Source organism: Seriola dumerili, unplaced genomic scaffold (genome assembly GCF_002260705.1).
Source record: "Seriola dumerili isolate Sdu_G_001 unplaced genomic scaffold, Sdu_1.0 BDQW01000017.1, whole genome shotgun sequence".
NCBI classification, from domain to species: domain Eukaryota; kingdom Metazoa; phylum Chordata; class Actinopteri; order Carangiformes; family Carangidae; genus Seriola; species Seriola dumerili.
Window position 1 is genome coordinate 10147185 of NW_019174272.1, and position 19291 is coordinate 10166475.

The following is a 19291-nucleotide window of genomic DNA, read 5'->3' on the forward strand; positions in this document are numbered from 1 at the left end:
ATTGCCTTTACCTCCAAACCTCTCTGAATGACAGATATAAAGCCATGCTGTCAAATAAACAATAAGGCTTGTCAAGGACATGCGCCAGTATTCAGAGGTCCTTTCATAATCCTCCAATCAGATTTTGAATAGGCGGGATTAAGCGCTCGTACGTAGTCATCAGGTTTGTTGTGTTTTCCGGTCTACCTAACCTAGCTAACTAGCTTCAGTAGCACTGGTAGCAACTTGAGAGGAGCCTATAAGCCTTGTCAAAATTAGTTGCAGTACAATACAGTTCAGGCGTTTTTTTGTTAACAAGGCGTTTAGAGGGCTGTGCGCATATTTTTCTCAAAAAGCGGAGCTTTGGACTTTAAAACTGGGGTAACTATTGGAATGCTTTAAGCTGCTTTCTCGACTTTGAAGCATGTTGATTTGTGTGAGAGATGTTCGTTAGCTCCGTTAGCCAGCGGGAGCCAGGGCTCAGTTTGGAAGAGTTCGTCCAAGATGCTAACTCATTTTGGTGCCTATATTTCAGTAAAAGTCACAAACATCAAACCGCTACGTTGAAATAAAACATTACAACGGTTAAAATCATATTGTGACATTTTGTGTGATTAGATTAATTATAGCTTGAATTTATTTGACAAGCTGACGTTAGGTAGCAAAGTATCGCGACTTGACTGTTGCGCACAGGAGGTTTTTTCGTGGATCACAACAAAAGGATTTTTGATAACAAGCTGGCAGCTAGCTTGTTAGGCTAACGTTAGCTGACCTAGCTAGACGAGGACTTCTCCATGAAGTCCCTCCGATCTACTTAGTTAGGTTGACTACAGTTTTTCACTTTAAGCGTTTAGCTAAGAATATTTGAGCATTTTGCTGTTAAACACTCAGCAAGCTAATGCAAGTGAACTTATTGTTGTGATTTGAGTCAAGCAGGCCCCCCCACCAGGTAGCTAGCTGCCGGCCTTCCCAAGCCAGTTGCTGTTAGCACTGGGGGGGGGGGGGTGCTGTCACAAAATACTCCCCTTGTTCACATTCATTTGATAGCGTTCACCGTGCTGTTCATTATCTTCATTAATAGCTGGTCGTGATTGCTCGCGTGCACGGGATGCGACAGTGTGAGGCACACCCCGTGTGTTAACTTTGTAAGTTTGCAAGTTAGCTAGCTTAGATGTCGAGCAGTGTTTGTGACAAGCTAACATCAAGTGGACGTTTGTGCTTGTTAAACTTGTTCAACAAATGCATAACTTCACACAAGATGCACTGGTGTTACGTTCACACTGCCAAGACAGCCTTACTATTGAATTCACTGTTCGAAGTTGCCTTGATTAACACTTGCCTTTTATTGTTTTGATCAGCTAGATGTGGATATTTTTCTGTTCCATGTTTTGTTTGTAACGATGTACATTGTGTGTGACTTTTTCCCAAGGTGTGCATCTCTTTTGAGTATCCCCTGCTAGCACTGGCTTCCACCCTGTGACTCACTGGTCTCTAGAGGGGCCCCGTCAGAGCAAGGGCCCAAACTGTAGCTCCAGGTCCCCTCTGTCTGTGTGTGTGAGAGCTTGTGTTGAGTCCTCTGGAGACTCCCAGCTTGTCCAGCTAAGATGTCCTCCATCTTGCCATTCACCCCTCCTGTGGTGAAGAGGCTGCTGGGCTGGAAGAAGTCGACCAGTGGCCAGGGCGGAGCGGGTGGTGGAGAGCAGAATGGGCAAGAGGAGAAATGGTGCGAGAAGGCTGTGAAGAGTTTGGTGAAGAAGTTAAAGAGGACAGGCCAGCTAGATGAGCTGGAGAAAGCTATCACCACACAGAACTGCAACACCAAGTGTGTCACCATCCCCAGGTATACTGCCCAACACTTGATTACTCTTCAAATCAGGGTCTCAGAAAAAGCTGTTACACCTGTGTTCTGCAAGTGTGCTTAGTTGAGACCTCTGCCTAAAAGAAAACGAACATGGGCTGCAGATTGCAATCTTTGCTTTTTTAGGGATTTGATTAGGGATGCAAAATAGTAGAACATAAATTGGCCATTAAAAATAATCAGAAAATTAATCAAATTACTGTTTGTTTACAAGTGTGCTTACTCTGAGACAGTTTCTATTACTCTCATGGGGAGAGAGAAATGAGAAGGGCAAGAGAAAATGTTGTCTTTATCAGCCAGCCAGCCTTGGTGGCCCAGACTCACGTTCAGTGGGAACACTGTGTTAACAGATTCATTCCTTACTGATGTGCCGCCAAGAACCATGTCAGATGTTTGTATGTCTATAGATAGCGGGCTGGTTGTTATCGCCTGAGAATTGTTCTAGGCCGCACTGTTACGTTTGTAGAGATACAGTGGCTGGCTTGATGTGAATGAAATTATTTCTTTTAGAGGACAGGAGTAGTAGAGGATGTCTACATGAGAGAGAGGGTGGGTTACAAACAAAAACTAATGCCAGATTGGGCCATTGCCACCAGCCATACTCACATTGGTATATTTTGATTGTGATTGGGGAGCTTGTCTACCCTGCTTGCCCCTTTGGCAGCTATTCATTCAACATTTGGATACTCTGAACACCTAGTTTCCCATAGTAAAAATCGCTGTTGAATTGTAGGATTTACGAGCTGCTATGGCTGGTGGAGAAAAGTTGGTTTCCTGCCCTGTCATGAACAAGACAATTGCAATTTTGAATTGTAGTTGAGATCCCACTCCAGTAATTAAGTCTAGTATATGTCGTTGTGTATTTGTAGCATTTAACATGTAGAATGTGTTATTGTCCTGTTATTCAGAAGCAACTACTCATTTGTCCTCATTTCATGTTTTTAATTTCTTATTTTTTGGCCATTTTCTTGTGACTGTTTTGAGAATGTCTGAAAATGGAATTATTTTTTCTTTCAAGGTTGCCTCCTCTGTTTTTCCCCTCTTTTGTGCCATTGTGTGTCTTCAGTGTTTGTTTGAATGTCTCCAGATAAGTTGTGACATAAATGACTAGTGAAAAAAAGGTTTTGAGTTATTTTCAGTGTTTGATACAATGCCACACTGTTGAAGAATGCCCTTTGTCTCACTCATTGTGTGCGTTAGCAGATTCCATGTTCTGTTTTTTTCCCTTAATTCTGTCAAAAAGGCTTCTCTTATTTGAAGTTCCCATCCTCCATGTCCACAGCTGAAAATGAATTTGATGTCTTTATTTTGCCATAAGACTCCAATAAAAGAGGCCTTTTAATGTTCACATTACCCATACTGATATTCTGAATGAGCCATGTCCCATGTTTATCATTTGTTTTTTGTTTTTGTTTTGTTGTTTTCTCTGTGCACAGCAATTGCTCTGAAATATGGGGACTGAGTACACCAAATACGATAGAACAGTGGGATACATCAGGCCTATACAGCTACCCTGACCAAACCAGGTGACTATCCTCAACTATTGTGTAGTGTTGCATACAACTTTGATGTGGGAGAGTTGTCATTACAATGTTGGATGTGACAGACATTGAGAACATCTTTGTTTCTCGTTCTTGTCACCACTCAATCCAATACTTCTGTTTCCCTCCCCTACCTGGCCATAATATGTGTCACCCCCCCCCCTCCCCTGTGGATCTTCCACCCATCTCACCACAATCTCTTGTTTGCTATTCACTCAGATCCCTGGATGGCCGCTTGCAGGTCTCCCACAGGAAGGGGCTTCCCCATGTTATCTACTGCCGCTTGTGGCGATGGCCGGACCTACACAGCCACCACGAGCTGCGTGCCATCGAGGCCTGTGAGTATGCCTTCCACCTCAAGAAGGACGAGGTCTGCATCAACCCCTACCACTATCAGAGGGTGGAGACCCCAGGTGAGAGGACTTTGTTACCTAAAACATACACATCTGTTCGTATTTCAGTGTCTACTGAATGGTTGTGGCATGATTGTTTAAATCTGTTGGTTCCCACTGATGCTTGGAAAGTTAAACTGAATGTTAAGTATCAGCATTTTAAATACATTGGCGATTTGTCTATGTAGCATTTTCTTTAACTTGCCAGTAACTTAAGTCTTACTCTGATACTTACAGGGACAGTTATGGCCTTGGAGATAAATATAAAAATGGGTCGGTGTGTGATGCACACCTCTATATTCAGAGTACACCATGTTGCTAACGCCATTTTCAGCTATTTCGCACAGTAAACCTTTAATATGGACTGTTTTCTAAGTGAGACCCCAGCCATTTTAAACACTCATTCAGCTCATTAACATGTTATGTCTTGTCTGTTCAACCCATATAAACATTTTTGGTTTTCCAAGTGAGTCTGTGGGGGACTGTTTCTTCGGCTGGGTGCAGTGACTACCTGGAGTCTTGTGGTCATCTTCAGGTTGCCAGACAACCAGAAGTATACATAAAGTCACTGCTGACTGCCATGAAATAGTCCCACACACAAACTCCAATGTCATATCATGTTTACCCTGTGTTTTTTGTACAGATGAAACTAAGCAGGTAAAATATGTGAACTAGTAGCGTTAGATGTGCTGGTAGGCAGATATTTTTACCTTTGGACTGAGCCAAGCTAGCTGTTTCCGCCTGTTTCCAGTCTATATACTAAGCTAGGTGCCTGCTGGCTATCGCCTTATACAGTATTTAGGAGACAGATACAAGAGTGGTATGAATCTTTGCATTTAACTCTCACTAAGACAGCAAAAAAGTGCATCTTCCAAAATGTGGGAGTAAGTTTCACTGGGGACTTGTAGCGTTTCATCATTGTCTTCATGCTGCTGCAAAGTCTTTCCCACAATAATGAAACTTTTATGCCTCTGGGTAGAAGCAGCTGCAGCCCGAGGCATTATGTTTTCGAGTTATACGTACGTCAGTAAAGCCTTGAGGGAATTTCTTCAAATTTGGTACAAACGTTCACTTGAACTCAGGGATGAACTGATTTGATTTTAGTGGTCAAAGGTCAAAGTTCACCGTGAACTCACGTTCTTGTGAGTGTGATATATCAGGAATGCCTAGAGGGAATTTCAATTACATCTGATACAAACATTCACTTGGACTCGAGGATGAACTGATCAGAATTTGGTGGTCAAAGGTCACTGAGACCTCACAAAACCAGTTTTGGCCATATTTCAAGAATTCATACACTAATTATGACACAATTGAATATAAATGTCCAACAGGACAAAATTATGAAATGATGACATTTTATATCCAATAAGTCAACGTCAACTTCACTGTGAGTTCTGAACACCAAAAACACTTCTGGCCATTATTAAACACTGTAACTCGGGAACAGAGGGGGAGATTGTGACTGTATTTTCTGCAACTTGACTGCTTGGCGGAGGCATACGACCATGAGGCATTAATTCTAGTTTGCATAAAAACAACTGACAACAATTTTTGGAAAGGCATATAACTGATAAGAGTCTCTTCTGTTACTTTTACCCAACACTGTAGTGCTGCCTCCTGTTCTTGTGCCAAGACACTCAGAAATCCTGCCAGAGCTGCCACCTCTGGATGACTACACTCATTCCATACCTGAGAACACAAATTTTCCTGCAGGAATTGAACCTCCAAACAACTATATACCAGGTGAGTTTACCTCAGCGTCAGATGGAAGAGACTTTGTTTAAATGTTTCACTGAAGGGTTACATAATGTACTAACTGAAATCTGAGAGTAAATAAATAATTTTTGGTTTCTCTATGCACCATATTACATGGTTTCTAGTTTGTATCTGTAAAGAGATTTTTTTTTTTTTGATATTGTATTAAACAAACTTGATTCTCTAAATCCTGTCATATACTTTAGTTGTGTTTTCACTATTCATCAGTTCAGGAAAGAAAATATGACATTAGTAAAAATAGGTTTCCTTCCTTTCTTTGAGTAGGTTAATCAGTAATTTTAAATTCTGACAACATCACGAATAAAAGCTTTTTTTCTCCTCATCATTTGAACAGAAACGCCTCCACCTGGCTACATCAGTGAAGATGGGGAGGCCAGCGACCAACAGATGAATCAAAGTATGGACACAGGTACTCTCGACTAGCAACCTCCGTCCATTTCCCTTTTCTGTCAGCCTCACCTCCGAGACCAGGTCCAAGTAAATGTATTTTATAAAAAGTGCACGGTAAACAATCAGCAACACAAAGCTTTATGCTGAGCGACTTCCTGTGCTTCGACAAACATGTTTTATATCGATTTAGATCAATTATCTGCAGATACTGATTTTGACCTGGTGATTATGTACGGTATGTTTCACAAGTGAATTACAACTGACCTGACCTACCTCACATTAGAAGCTAGTTGTGGATCAAAGATTCATGGCAATACCAGATAGTTTGAGAATGTTTACTGGAGAAGTTGCATTTCTATGAATTCCTTGGTTTTTGACTCTTAACATCCATTTCATACCTAACATCAAGTTTCTGTAGCCTCAGTACCTTTCCTTTGGAAAAGTATGTGATAAACTTAGGAAGCATGGTACATCTTTTGTCTGTAGTTCAGAGAAAACACTTTTCCTGTGATAACCCTCCTAACCGGTGCTTAACTCTCTGCCTCAGAGTGTTTTCACATGTTCAGTGTGCTGTTAATGATAACCATAACAGCAGCAGGCTACCTAATGTTTTTGTATACATCATCCATTTTGTTCTTTTTGTAAATAAGTTATTATTCACACTGTACAATCTCAACAAGCAAGATGTAGGATGTACAGACGAGGCTGTTGTTATAGTAACAGTAAAGGGCATGTCTTCATCACTCTAATGTTGACAGATCAGTTTTACACAATCATTTTGGAATTCCTTTGCGAGACAACTTCCACTTTCATCACGTCTTTGATCCAATCCACCTGTCACCCATGTTGTGGTCTCCTGTGACCCTGTCCGACTCAATGACTTCCTGTTTTCTTTGTCAGGTTCTCCAGCGGAGCTCTCGCCCAGCACTCTGTCTCCTGTCAATCACAGCATGGGTAAGATTCAAATCCCTCCCATCTGAAACAATACAAACAAACAATACAGAACACACAAGTAACTGTATATTAAATACATCACAGGTTTACAGCTGATTGAATTTATATTATCTACACAACGTTTACAGTGCCTAAGTCTTTCCATCAACATATGTTGTATCAATAAGAGACTGTTGGGATAAACTATTTACACAATCTTCTGCTGTAGACCTGCAGCCGGTGACTTATTCGGAGCCGGCCTTCTGGTGCTCTATAGCCTACTATGAGCTGAACCAGCGTGTGGGGGAGACGTTCCACGCCTCTCAGCCCTCGCTGACAGTGGACGGATTCACAGATCCATCAAACTCTGAGCGTTTCTGCCTGGGCCTGCTGTCTAATGTCAACAGGAACGCCACTGTGGAGATGACCCGGAGGCACATAGGTATGACAGAGATTCACTTGGCTTCCTTTTATGTAGCATCTGGGGACAATGTCCTCTGATAGTTTGAGTTAGCTTTCAATCTGTCACTGGGCTAGTTGAACATATTCACACACGTTGTTTCAAGTCTTTGTTGTACTAGATGAGCAAATATGTTCTGTCTGTTTTTACAGGAAGAGGAGTTAGACTTTACTACATTGGAGGGGAAGTATTTGCCGAGTGCCTGAGTGATAGCGCCATCTTTGTCCAGAGTCCAAACTGCAACCAGCGGTATGGCTGGCATCCGGCAACAGTGTGTAAAATTCCTCCCGGTAAGATGCTGAAAATGTCACCTGTGTAGCAACCAGAGAAACTAGGTGAAATTGGCAGTAAGGTGTCACTGAACAAAATAAAATTATAAACCTGATAATTGCTGGGACTGAATATATGGTGCTCTGAAGGTGATGCTGAAGAAGAACATACTGTATGTGCCCAGCAGATCCACCATACTGTACCCGTAATGAATAAGATCTTTAAAGATGAGCACCATCAACAGTGTTTTTGCAATGAAATAATCCACATCCTCTCAACAGTTTGTAGCTTCCTCCTTTATGGTGGATAAAAGTGGTTCATCCATTTATTTTTTCATTCATCTTGGATTCATATTAGTTACAAAGGACTTCATTAGGGACCCAGAACCATGGCAGAAAAATGTTCACAGCATACGTAGATTCATCTCAAACCTCCTGCTGTACTGACTACTGCTCCACTACTGCACCACTGATCTGTCAGTCTCCTGTCATGTGCTTGTAATGCTGATTTAAATTATGTAGTATATATATTTTTTTTTTTTTTTTAAAGTAGTTGTAAAGTTTTGCTTGAAGGTGAAAAGGAAATAAAAACCCTGTTAAATGAGTGATCTCACGGATTGGCTTGGGTGAACGGCCAATCACCTGCTGGCTCTGATGCTGATTCAGCACGTTCATGCAACCCAACTGTTACAGATTAAGGACAAGTAGAGGCCAGTGAGGGTGAACACACCTCAAAAATTCTGTGTGAAAACTGGCCAGAAGCACAAAGACAGATCAGTGCCAACCAAAAGCCAGATGTCAGTGTGGTGAGTCAAGGCCCTGGGAAAACCCACATTAACTGCTGCCCTGTTTATCTCTTTTAGGTTGTAATCTAAAAATCTTCAACAACCAGGAATTTGCAGCCCTGCTGGCTCAGTCAGTCAACCAGGGCTTTGAGGCGGTCTACCAGCTCACCAGGATGTGCACCATCCGCATGAGCTTTGTCAAAGGCTGGGGAGCCGAGTACAGGTGAGCAGTGCCGGCAAACTATATGTTAACAGTTTTCATTGCAAAAGGGTTCATATCTGTTCAGGTTTAAATTAAACAGATTTTTAAATATGAATAAAACTTACTTCTAATTCTGACAATTTTTAACAGAGTATAATAACTGTTTGTCTGTCTGACATGGAAAATTGAGCTGAAACATTTAGTTAAGGAAATGATTCTGACTGATGCGTCACAAATTCAACTTCAACAGACTTGGTTATACATGATGGTCTTGGAGTGAAGAAGTTTGGCTTCCTCAGTAGTAGCATCATTTTGTTTTTCTTTTTGAGAATGTGTCCTATGTCCTTATTAATGATACCGTAAGATGTTGTCACGTGTGATGCAAATAGTTAAATCCAGGTATGATTCTTGCTGTATGTGAGTTATCATTGAAGATTTATTTTCACATACCTGTCCTTCACAATTGATTTCAAGTAGAGACTTACAAACCACAACATCCTCTTCCTGATTGCACACTGCACATAAGTTTAAGCACAGTGTAGAGCATATTTGGTCCTGTGTGCCAACCATTAAACTGTATGCCTTTGTTTCCCAGGCGGCAGACTGTCACAAGCACTCCTTGCTGGATAGAGCTGCATTTGAACGGCCCCCTGCAGTGGCTGGACAAGGTTCTAACCCAGATGGGTTCCCCGTCTGCACGTTGCTCCAGTATGTCCTAAACAGCTAAGGAAACGCCCAAAAAAAACCACAGCCCATTACAAAGATCATGAAATTCTAAACTTGTGAGTCCTCTCATGAAAAAATGGAAACCCCCACAGAATGAATTTTCTGTAACATACTTCATAGTATTTGTGGCCCGGTTCCACATCCCTCTTTAAACTTTACACACACACACACACACACACAACACACACACACACACAAATGAACAAATGCACCTACACTGCCGCACACACACACACACACACACACATACATATACAGACTTTTCAGTAAAAATTTGGCACTTTGTTACCCATCTATGTCATGCACCTTGTTAAATTGCTTTTCCCCAAATCCTTAATATTAGATCTATTTGTGGTACAAATAAAATGTATATTGGTTTTTAGTCCAGGAAGTAGGGGAAATACCAAAAATATCTGTGAATAGTTTCTCAGTATTGAAGATTGCTTGTATAAGTAACACGAGCTTGAATGCTAAAATGATTTTTGTTCCAACCCACCCCAACCATTGTTCTGAACCTAAGTTTACTTTTCTCTGGGAAACTTGGCCCCATCTTTTGTCAAGGGGGAGGAGGCTTGGTGAAGAAACGATGGCCTTGGTGGCCGTTCTCCTCTGAAGGAAAACGCCACAATGTGTTTTGTGAAATTTGATTGAATTGACTTTGCCAGAACGGCCGTTTTTATAACTCTTGATGTGTGTCTTTATAAGACATACCTCTTAATGGACAAATAGGAATGTTAGTTTAAAAAATAATCAAAAACAACCCAAACAATCTGCAAACTCAGTCTGGCTGTAGTTTATTTCTTTATAATTATACCCATCATCCCCACTGAGCAGCCTGGTGTGGAAGCTAGAGAGATGTTGGCCAGGCTTTGCAGGGTGCACTGGGCAGGGACCAGAGAATATCAGCTGTTATGTAAAAGCTTTTTTTTTTTTTCTTTTCTTTTCTTTTTGACACGACACTGGGAGTCCTGGGGCTCTCCAAGGTGAAGCATTAAACGTCTCACCAGGAGAAATTGAAGGTATCAATAAATTTATTCAGTTTTTAGCCTATATCCCCATTGTTTTGCTACTTTTTTGTATTCTCATGTATTTTTATATATAAATATACTTAAATTTTTCTGTCGTTCACTTTTTATTGAAGTAATATTTTCAAGACCACAGTTGTTTCTAAAGTGACATGGAGGGCATGGATCATTCCTTCATTTTACCCAAAAGGTTCAGTTTGAATTCATTTCCAAATAGCAGCTCTTTGTCTTGGTTAACAAAAAAGAATCACTGCCCCACATGACGTGTAGCCTGTTTCTATCCTTTGTTTTTGCGAAGAAATCTGGTGCATTTAAAGTACACAAAACAACAGATTTGCCTGAAACCCAAAGTCTACTTTCCTGTAATGGTTTTAATGATTCCAGAGGCATGTAAAACTTTGTAATGGCCATTTACTCATTCATCTCTTCACTTTTTTTGAAAAACACACGTGACCTCTTGTAGCCTTTTGGTGCTCAGTCAAGCGGGTTAAGGTCAACCAGATATAATTGGCTATCAAAATGTTACAGAAACATGGGAGGAGAGCGGTTTTCTTCCACGGGAAAAGAAGAGCAAATGTGCCTGCACACTGGGACATTCTGTGTTAATGTGTGTTTTGTATTTGTTCCGTCTATAAAATACAGTATGTACAACAAGACTTATTACCTTAAACTCTGCCATTATTGTCATTACGTGGCTGTTGCGAGTTTAACATGTTTCCCCCCTCCCTTCTTTTTGATGTAAATGTGTTTACCTTATGGCACTAGTGATTGTACTTTAAGTGCACCTAGTGAAGTTTGGATTTGGGGAACTGAACCATGTGTTAGGGTCCAGTGTTACATTGTTTTTATCTTTGGCCTGCAACATATGAATGTGAAAAAATACATTACAAAAACTGACGTGGACCAGACATACATATACATAACAGTAGTACAGTATGTGTGTATTTAACAGTAATCTTTTTGCAAAGCAGTCAGTACAGTAGATGTCGCAGTTGTTTTACCAGTAGAGGGCGGTATTGATAGAGCAGTTCTCTTTTTTTTTTTTTTTCTTTTTTTTTTCTTTTTTTTTTTCCTGACCATAAGCTTCTCAGGCGTGTGGCATATTATGCAGACTTCATAAAACACTAATAAAGATTTTTATTCTCATGATTCATGAGTCTGTTATGTGTGTGTTTTTCCTGATTGCAGCTATTGGGGATATTTATTACTGAAAATATAGATAAATATTGGCAGCAGGTGCTGTATTGGCACAGATTAAGTCTCCACACAAATTGTTGAACTGTCATTAATTCACAAGTGAAAACATGGTGCTTCTGTTACAGTCTTGTGTTACAGAGCCACCATGTGTTCACTTGGTTTAATTTGTTGCACCTTGCACTATAATCCTTTAGTAAACTGATGTTTTAAAGTTTGTGGAGTAGCACAGGTATATGGTGGCTGACATCAGCTACACTCTTTAGCAGCATTTTCAAGTACTGTAGTTCACTACAAACTGGAAGTTCCTCAGTATTTTATTTTTTGTACGCTACATTATACTTTTGGTTCACTGCATTTTGAAGGGAAACATTTACATTTTATTCTGCTAACTACATCTGACTGTTATAGTTGGAGTTAATTAAATTAACTCCACCATGACAGCACCAACATTAAAATGCTATTTGCATGATACTGAATCATTGATAATCCAGTCATATAATTTAATAGGACACTGAAATTTAATATTCAGCAACATATCTACTTTACTTTTGATACTTTATGGTTTACACATTACGTTCTTTGCTTTTGCTTATCTTAATTTTACATTTTGAATGCAGGAATATCCATTGAAACTTAGTCGTTTTTTACATTGTGATATTACTATTTTTTACTCCAGTTTTAACTGCACCTCGGTATGTGTGTATATGAGAAGCGCAAAGGTTTGTCCTTTCTCAGCCACCGTAGGCTACGTCATAAATAAATACTGTCAGCTATCTCACAGCTAGGAACTTGAAGAGGCAACATGGCATTTACTTTATATTCTCTCATTCAAGCAGCAATTCTCTGTGTCAATGCTGTCGCTGTGCTGCACGAAGAAAGATTTCTCAGTAAAAGTAAGTGGCTGAAGTCAGAACTGTTTGCGCCCTTAGGTATCATCTGAAAGTCGAAATTGGGTTAGCCGTTGGGCTGGCTAATGCTAACTACTTTGTAACTTCACAGCAAGAACAAATGGAAACATTTCGAATTTATCACTGAAGATTGACGTCGATCAAAGTTGTTGTACCAGCTTCTAATGAAAAGCTAAAACGGTGACAAAGAACCTCTTTCCGCTGTATGAATCCAATGAACATTTGTTAGTTTCCTACAACTTTATTGACAAAACCAACAATCACCAACAATCAGACATTACAGAGTTCCCTGAAGGTGTGAAATATAATTACTGGTATAACGACAAATTGTGTGTGTGTGTGTGTGTGTGTGTGTGTGTGTGTGTGTGTGTGTGTGTGTGTGTGTGATCCATATCAGTTGGCTGGGGAGTGGACCAAAGTGTCGGTGGATTTGGAGATGAACCAGGCGTCAGAGTGCAGCTGATGAACCTTGTCCGCTCTGTGAGGACGGTGATGAGAGGTGGGTGTCCACTGCAGGTATACACAGACAATTTTTTTTAATGATGAGTGACATAAAAAAAAACGTCCAGTGACACTTTCTCATACCAAGCTTGTCTGTCTTGCCCTGCAGTGCCGTTGATCGCCGTCAATTCAGTCTGCATCGTGCTGCTGCTTCTGTTTGGGTGAAGTGAAGTGAGAGAAGATGTCAGGAGAACATCTGCATCAACTCAGGAACTATTTAATCTCTCTGACACACGGAATGTCTCCTGTCAGCCTGTGTATGAATGTTGTCATTTGATATTCCACATTAAGACGTGAAACATTTGTTAAGGCCTTTATACAGCACAGAAATTCAAAATAATTAAGTCCAGTTATTTAGAATGGTTAACTTCCCTCTATTTTGACTAGTGATAGAATTACACGTCAGTGTTTTGTTTTTGGAAAAACTTAAATAAGCACTGAAAATATATCAATGAAGACCCAAATACCAATTATAACTACTTATGGAGTGACCGACTGTAAAATGTTTGTGAATATGTATTACGTGGTGTCATACAATAAAGAATTTTTAACTTTTCAACTGGTGCGCTAACGAGCTTCATGTCTTAAAATAGTCGAATCGGTATTGTTTGTCCCAGCGCGCTCGCCGTAGAGGGCTGACCGATGGTTCTGACATATATGTGTGCTAATGCCTCTTAAACTCGCTGTGTTGCATTATGAACTTCATTTAAGCAAAAATGGGAAATGTGCAGAGTTACGGCGTTGCCTCGCTCGCTGTATGTTCAGTGTATTTAGTTGTTGACATTTACTGTTCTCACAAGTTGCTGAAAACAAATGTTCTCACCAGCGACAAACTTCCAAGTTTCTCGTACCTCTACATCAAATATTTGTTCAGAGCTCTGACTCGGAGAACAGGACACCTTCACACAACGAAATCAAAGAGGAATGAAGCTGTTTATACGATCCTCAAGTGCAGGTGAGTGTCGTCCACTCCCATTTAAATGTTATTGAGAAACCGCGTTAAACTGAATCAGTGTGTCTGTCTTTCTGAGGCTGGAGACTCTAGTGTTGAGGAGGTTCTGCAGCGCAGGAGGTTATGGTTGGGATTATCCAGACACTGAACACAGTGACATCCCACTGTGCTTCCCTGAGTTTCTGTGTGGCAGACTGATGCTGATGCTGCTCACTGATGAAAACTTCAGGCTCAGCCCTGCAGGTAACACTTCCATTAAGAATACCTGATGTACAGGTCTGGATGTTTCAGTGTTTGGTGTGACCAGCCTTTGCTTCAATGCTGCAGAATGAATTTGGCACCAATCAGACACCTTCCTGCTGCTATTGTGTAATGGATAAGAATCTCAAAGGTCCCATTTATTATAAAGGTAGATGTCCATGTGTTATTTGATCATAAAGCAGGTCTAGGTTCTATATTAATACTGTGAAAGTATCAAAGTGCTCAGTCCACAGAGAAATGCACACAGCCTGTATTCAGAAACTGAGCCTTAAACCAAACAGTCAGGACTTCTGTAACTTTGTGATGTCACAACCACAGACCGCAGCAGTTTTAAAGCTCAGAGCGGGTCGTTCTGTCGTTGCTAACTTGCCAGTACCTGAGTCTACCAAACGCCTGGCTAGTACAAAAATGGGCAGAGAGGAGCGCCAAGTGTCGAGCCGAGACTTCGGTGCATGCCGGCTTGTGGCAGGCATAGCCCACCCCCCGCCTGTCACTCAAAGCGGCACGCCCTCAGTTCTCCATAACTTTAAGCCTTAATAAAATGTTAATAGGTGAGTTATATAAACAGTTGTCATGAAGGAGGAAATAAGCCATAGAGACCAAAACAGTTTTTTTTTACCAGGCTGTAAATGTGTTAATTTCTGCTGTAAAGTTGGACATTTTAACATGGGAGTCTATGGGGATTGACTCGCTTTTAGAGCCAGACTCAAGCGGCTGGTCGCAGAAGTGCAGTTTTTAGCACTTCTGTGTTGCTTCATTTTTGGTCACAACAAAGCAGTCACTGCTCTCAGCCATGCCCCATGTCCCACCTGGACCCACCATCCAACCTTGCAGGATTTGGTTTCTCTGAGTGTTCTCTATGGCTCAGAGCCTCCTCTCTTCTGATTGGCTCATATCTTCTAATGGATCAACACTTCAAATAAAACACAGCAAAACAAAAGTGTCTGACCAATATCATCTAGTGTGTGACAGAACCAAAATGTGAGTGATTAAAGTGCCTTCAGCCATTTTGCTTCTGTCACAATGAGTGTGTAATCTGGACGTGGAATAGTGTAGTCGGTGAGCAACTTCAACCCTTATCCGCTGGTATCACATAAACACAGATACCAGCCCATCGTCTGGGGTCAGGCAGGGAGGGGGCGTTACTGTGTCAAAAGGTGAACATAGCCCTGGTATGGTTTCAGAGTCAGAGTGTCTGATCTGTAGATAGCAAAAGAAATGTGAGTTGTAACACTCAAGTTTATGCCTAAATTGATCAAACCAGATAGTTTTTTGAATATTTCTCTTGCATGTATTTTTGCAGATGTCTCATCCACCCAGAACAAACATAAAATACATTAGTCCAATATGTTTAGTTTATACCCAATGCCCTGATTCTCGTGTTTCATTGGTGTGCTTATAATAAGAGGTGAGGAAATAGTGGTGACATGATAGTAATTGTGAATTATTACTTCTGCAGGTCTGGTTCGTGTGTGCCAGAGTTTGAAAACACTTCAGCCAATTGATGAGCTGAAGAAGGGTCCGTTCACACTGCAGGTCAGAGTCCTGGTGTACCGGCAAGTTGATGCAGGAGTGGAGGTGGACATCTGTCTGTCTGCCACTTCTCGTTCCGGATGCCCAGTGTGGGAGAGCGTCCTGACACTGCTGTCCAAAAACAAGCTCCACAGAGCCAGCAGAGGCTTAACAAAGACTCACAGTGAGAGTGAGTATTTCTGCTAAAGAATGTTTTTAGGTTTTCATGTTTATCCACACAGAGATGAGGCTCACCCAATCACCATAACATACATGGGTGCATATGTGTCCTTGTTCTAACAGGCCAATGTGATGAGCCTGTGCCAGAAAACATGAAGCAGGGAGAGCTCAGAGTCCCCTGGAGTCCCCGGCTGCAGTGTGTATGGTCCCTCTCTGACTGCTCCCTCTACCGGCTCCTCTCTCTACCGGCCAGGCTCTTTGGCCGCAGGTCGCACACTGCACCAGGTCTCTGGATGCTGTCGGTCTGCTTGGCTGAAATAGAGAAACACAAAGGTGCCCACATTAATGTGAAAAGACAAAAATGTTTGTGTTGAGATATTTTTTTACTTAGACCGTGTCATTGTGTCGTCAGGGGTCGAGGTCATCACAGCTCCAGTAAACGTCACCGCCCGGTTTGAGGAGCCTCTGTTGGTACCAGGTAAAGTGGTGATCAGGTTTTGGGAGAAGACTGAAAACGGGGGTCAGTCTTCCGCCCAAGGCCTCAGCTTCCACATGCAGCAACATGAAACAAACAGATCTCACCTGGTGGGGCTGATTTCTAGATTAACATGATCATTAAACATCATCAAGTGTTGATATTTTGTAGTGTTGTCAACACAATAAAATGTAAATATTTTACTGTTTCCATTTACCTCTGTTTCAATGTGGAAGTCACAGCATTTCAGTAAGTGCAACGAGGCTGATCTGGAGAATCCGCTTATCACTGTTCACCATCAAGCATTTTTTCATATGAAAATAAAACATTGTAGGGTTAATTTCCTTTTTTCAAAAGTTGAATGACACATTTTTTCATAACAGCGTGTATTAATAGATGTATCTGCCTCTGAGCCTCTTTTATTGTTAAAGGTGTTTTCAGCTTCATTGAATGCGCCACTGTAATACCTCTGATAATGTTAGAGTATTATTCACAGACACGGCTGATTTCATTTAAATATAATCAGTACATTTGACAGTTTTAAAAGAGCCTTGTCATTGAATAAAACAGACTTTTGTATAAGACTTACCTGTAATAAACTTGTCCATGTGAGGACCTCATTTAAATACAATCTGAATCAGTTTTTTGATTGTTTTCTTCAATGAGACTTTAGACAAATTACAACAGAAATGTAAACTGACGCGCAGACACACATCACGCAAATCAACATCAAATGGGTGGAGAAACCTGCTCACTCACGCACACTCTGATACAAGCTTTTATTTTAGATCCTAGAGTCTGTAGTTGCTTTTTGTTGTGTAATGGAGATATATTGATGTTGGAAGCTTTTTTGGCAACGTCTATGGACTGTACAGCTGTTTCATGTTGATTGCATCAGTGTTGTGAGTTTGCAGTTTTACCATTTTTTATTTAATCCATCACAGTGAACATTTAGAGACTCATCCATCTGACTGTTAGACCTACACATGAACCAGTATCTACAGCAAAGGACATCAAAATACTAACGGCCATGTTTTCTGGTTACATACACAGTGGGGTCTAAAAGTCTGAGACCACTTTACCACGAATGGGAAATGTATTTTTGAACTATGTGTAAAGCTAGGCTAACTGCTAACTGTTTCCCCCCGCTTTGAGTCTTTATGCTAAGCTAAGCTAATTACGTGCTATTGCTCCATATTTACTGTACAGACATGAGAGTGCTATTGATTTTCTGACTGAAATAGAGCGAAAAAGTGTATTTCCCACAATGTTGAACTATTGCCTCAATTCTGGCCTATTTACATTCAGGAGTATCAGTTACTAGGAACACTGTCATTGTGCTGTTATTGTGTTCAGAGAGAATAATGATACATCGGAGAAACAATTTGAATTTAAAGATTTCTGCTTCATTTTATCAGCAGGACTTTGTGCTGTAGGTTTCATAGATGTACTGAACATGAGCACTTTGTCAGATGCCATGTCTACCCGATGCCAATACATGGCTAATGCAGACCTCATCCCCACAGGGCATGACAACTTTTCAATATTTGATCCCTTCCATATCCCTGTTTGCAGCTTTCATGTATGTGCAGCTCTGTCCTCCTGTATTATTTATGGGAACACATTCAGTGCATGGGACTGAGAGAAGTGGCTTTTCATGCATCCCTGCACCACAGCAACATTTCAGAGAGGAAGCGTGGAGATAGTTTCCAGCATGTGTACAAGAGGAGGAGAAAAGACTGAAGGTTTAATCTGTCTAAATCTCTTTGAAGAGACAGCACTTTATTTTCACACTCATACATTTTTTGGTACCATATGTAAATATGTGTATTTCCTGGTATGTTACCTTTTTGTTCTCCTGCTTTTCCTTCTCATGTAATGAGAACAGTTCTCCTAAAGTGGATGTCTTTATATGCTGTAGATACTGATGGTTTCTAGGTGTTCATTTGTGCAACTGTGTAAATGTGGACATCATTCTGTCAGAAAATCACATAGTACAACAAAAGCCTGCATAACAAAAGGGAGGGAGGCATTATTGCTGATGTAATTACAATCAGTGGAAGGTCCCGTGACTGCCTCCCTGCACACACACACACTGAGCACAGTTGTAGTGCAGGGTGAGGGGAGGGTGTGTGTGTGAAGAATCTCTGTTTATAGACATCCAGGTGGAGGAGGAATCAGTTTCAGCAGCTGCACTGGAGATCAGCGGGACGCACTCTGGGTCATCCCACCTCTGCCATGTGATTCTCATTACAGAGACTTCTGGGGAGCAGGGTTCAGCTGTGGAAGGCTTGAGGTAAAGGCATTTTTCAAATACTTGAATTTTAAATGTTTCTTTCACGAAAAATAGAGATTTCTGCACGTTTGATCCTGCAGCTGTTCATGTTAAATCACTTCTGTGATTCATATATAGTCTCGTTGGTGTATAGGACAGTGTAACTCCTGTATAGTGCTGTTAGCTGGGAGCAGTGACACTCACTAGCTAAATACTGCTCTAGAAAGGAGACTTTTAAATGATATGCTTCAAACTGTGGTCGGCCATGAAGTTAGTTATAATGAGGTGAATGTTGGGTCTTTGACAGGGTTAATTGAAGATATTAAAGCTGGATGACAGACATGATGTAAATAAATACTGTTTTGAGGTCAACTATATCTACTTGAGATTATTATATTATCATTATTATTATTATTATTATGTAATTTTTCCTTGTCCTGCTAGTATACGTTCCTTCTGCCACAGTAAAAGCTGCTGTCAGCCTCTCATAGTTGAGTAGCTGAGACAAAAGAGCCACCAACCAAGCGCAAATTAAAGCAGTAGTGCAATGAGTGGGTTTAAATCGTATCTATTTTTCATCTGTTGTTGTTCAGTCACCACCACAAGTCGGAGTGGAGCACGCTGACAGCCGCTTGAACATGTACATTGCTGTTATTATTCATTTATAGAGTCCCGATTCTGTCATGCATAT

General features: G+C 40.9%; 3 protein-coding genes across 5 annotated transcripts; all 3 read left to right on the forward strand.

Annotated features, from left to right (window-relative positions):
- Positions 1-230: 230 nt before the first annotated feature.
- On the forward strand, positions 231-11442 carry LOC111228088 (mothers against decapentaplegic homolog 2). 2 transcript variants are annotated; one of them, XM_022753893.1, is made up of 11 exons: positions 231-360; positions 1409-1819; positions 3274-3363; positions 3598-3791; positions 5382-5516; positions 5884-5958; positions 6840-6893; positions 7102-7314; positions 7485-7622; positions 8465-8609; positions 9184-11442. In XM_022753893.1, exons 2-11 carry the CDS (start codon positions 1584-1586, stop codon positions 9305-9307), a joined length of 1404 nt encoding a protein of 467 aa, XP_022609614.1. In that variant the 5' UTR covers positions 231-360; positions 1409-1583; the 3' UTR covers positions 9308-11442. The 2 variants fall into 2 exon arrangements, with proteins under 2 accessions (XP_022609614.1, XP_022609623.1); XM_022753902.1 differs by having other exon boundaries at positions 5884-5946.
- An 838-nt stretch (positions 11443-12280) lies between these two features.
- Positions 12281-13504, forward strand: LOC111229835 (immediate early response 3-interacting protein 1). Its single transcript, XM_022756317.1, has 3 exons — positions 12281-12429; positions 12842-12943; positions 13055-13504. Exons 1-3 carry the CDS (start codon positions 12339-12341, stop codon positions 13108-13110), a joined length of 249 nt encoding a protein of 82 aa, XP_022612038.1. The 5' UTR covers positions 12281-12338; the 3' UTR covers positions 13111-13504.
- Positions 13505-13638: 134 nt separating this feature from the next.
- LOC111229842 lies at positions 13639-16868 on the forward strand. Of its 2 annotated transcripts, XM_022756329.1 has the most exons (5): positions 13639-13900; positions 13977-14140; positions 15618-15860; positions 15974-16183; positions 16263-16868. In XM_022756329.1, the coding sequence occupies exons 1-5, from the start codon at positions 13662-13664 to the stop codon at positions 16460-16462; spliced, it is 1056 nt and encodes a 351-aa protein (XP_022612050.1). In that variant the 5' UTR covers positions 13639-13661; the 3' UTR covers positions 16463-16868. The 2 variants fall into 2 exon arrangements, with proteins under 2 accessions (XP_022612050.1, XP_022612056.1); XM_022756335.1 differs by lacking the exon at positions 13977-14140 and having other exon boundaries at positions 13844-13900.
- The last annotated feature ends 2423 nt before the right edge of the window (positions 16869-19291 follow it).

Coding starts and splice junctions, on each gene's coding strand:
- LOC111228088 (XM_022753893.1), top strand. CDS start 1,584: ATGTCCTCCATCTTGCCATTCACCCCTCCTGTGGTGAAGAGGCTGCTG. Junction 5,517..5,883: donor TCCAAACAACTATATACCAG/GTGAGTTTACCT, acceptor TCATTTGAACAG/AAACGCCTCCACCTGGCTAC. Junction 7,623..8,464: donor AGTGTGTAAAATTCCTCCCG/GTAAGATGCTGA, acceptor TATCTCTTTTAG/GTTGTAATCTAAAAATCTTC.
- LOC111229835 (XM_022756317.1), top strand. CDS start 12,339: ATGGCATTTACTTTATATTCTCTCATTCAAGCAGCAATTCTCTGTGTC. Junction 12,430..12,841: donor AGAAAGATTTCTCAGTAAAA/GTAAGTGGCTGA, acceptor GATCCATATCAG/TTGGCTGGGGAGTGGACCAA. Junction 12,944..13,054: donor TGTGAGGACGGTGATGAGAG/GTGGGTGTCCAC, acceptor CTTGCCCTGCAG/TGCCGTTGATCGCCGTCAAT.
- LOC111229842 (XM_022756329.1), top strand. CDS start 13,662: ATGGGAAATGTGCAGAGTTACGGCGTTGCCTCGCTCGCTGTATGTTCA. Junction 15,861..15,973: donor AACAAAGACTCACAGTGAGA/GTGAGTATTTCT, acceptor TTGTTCTAACAG/GCCAATGTGATGAGCCTGTG. Junction 16,184..16,262: donor TGAAATAGAGAAACACAAAG/GTGCCCACATTA, acceptor TTGTGTCGTCAG/GGGTCGAGGTCATCACAGCT.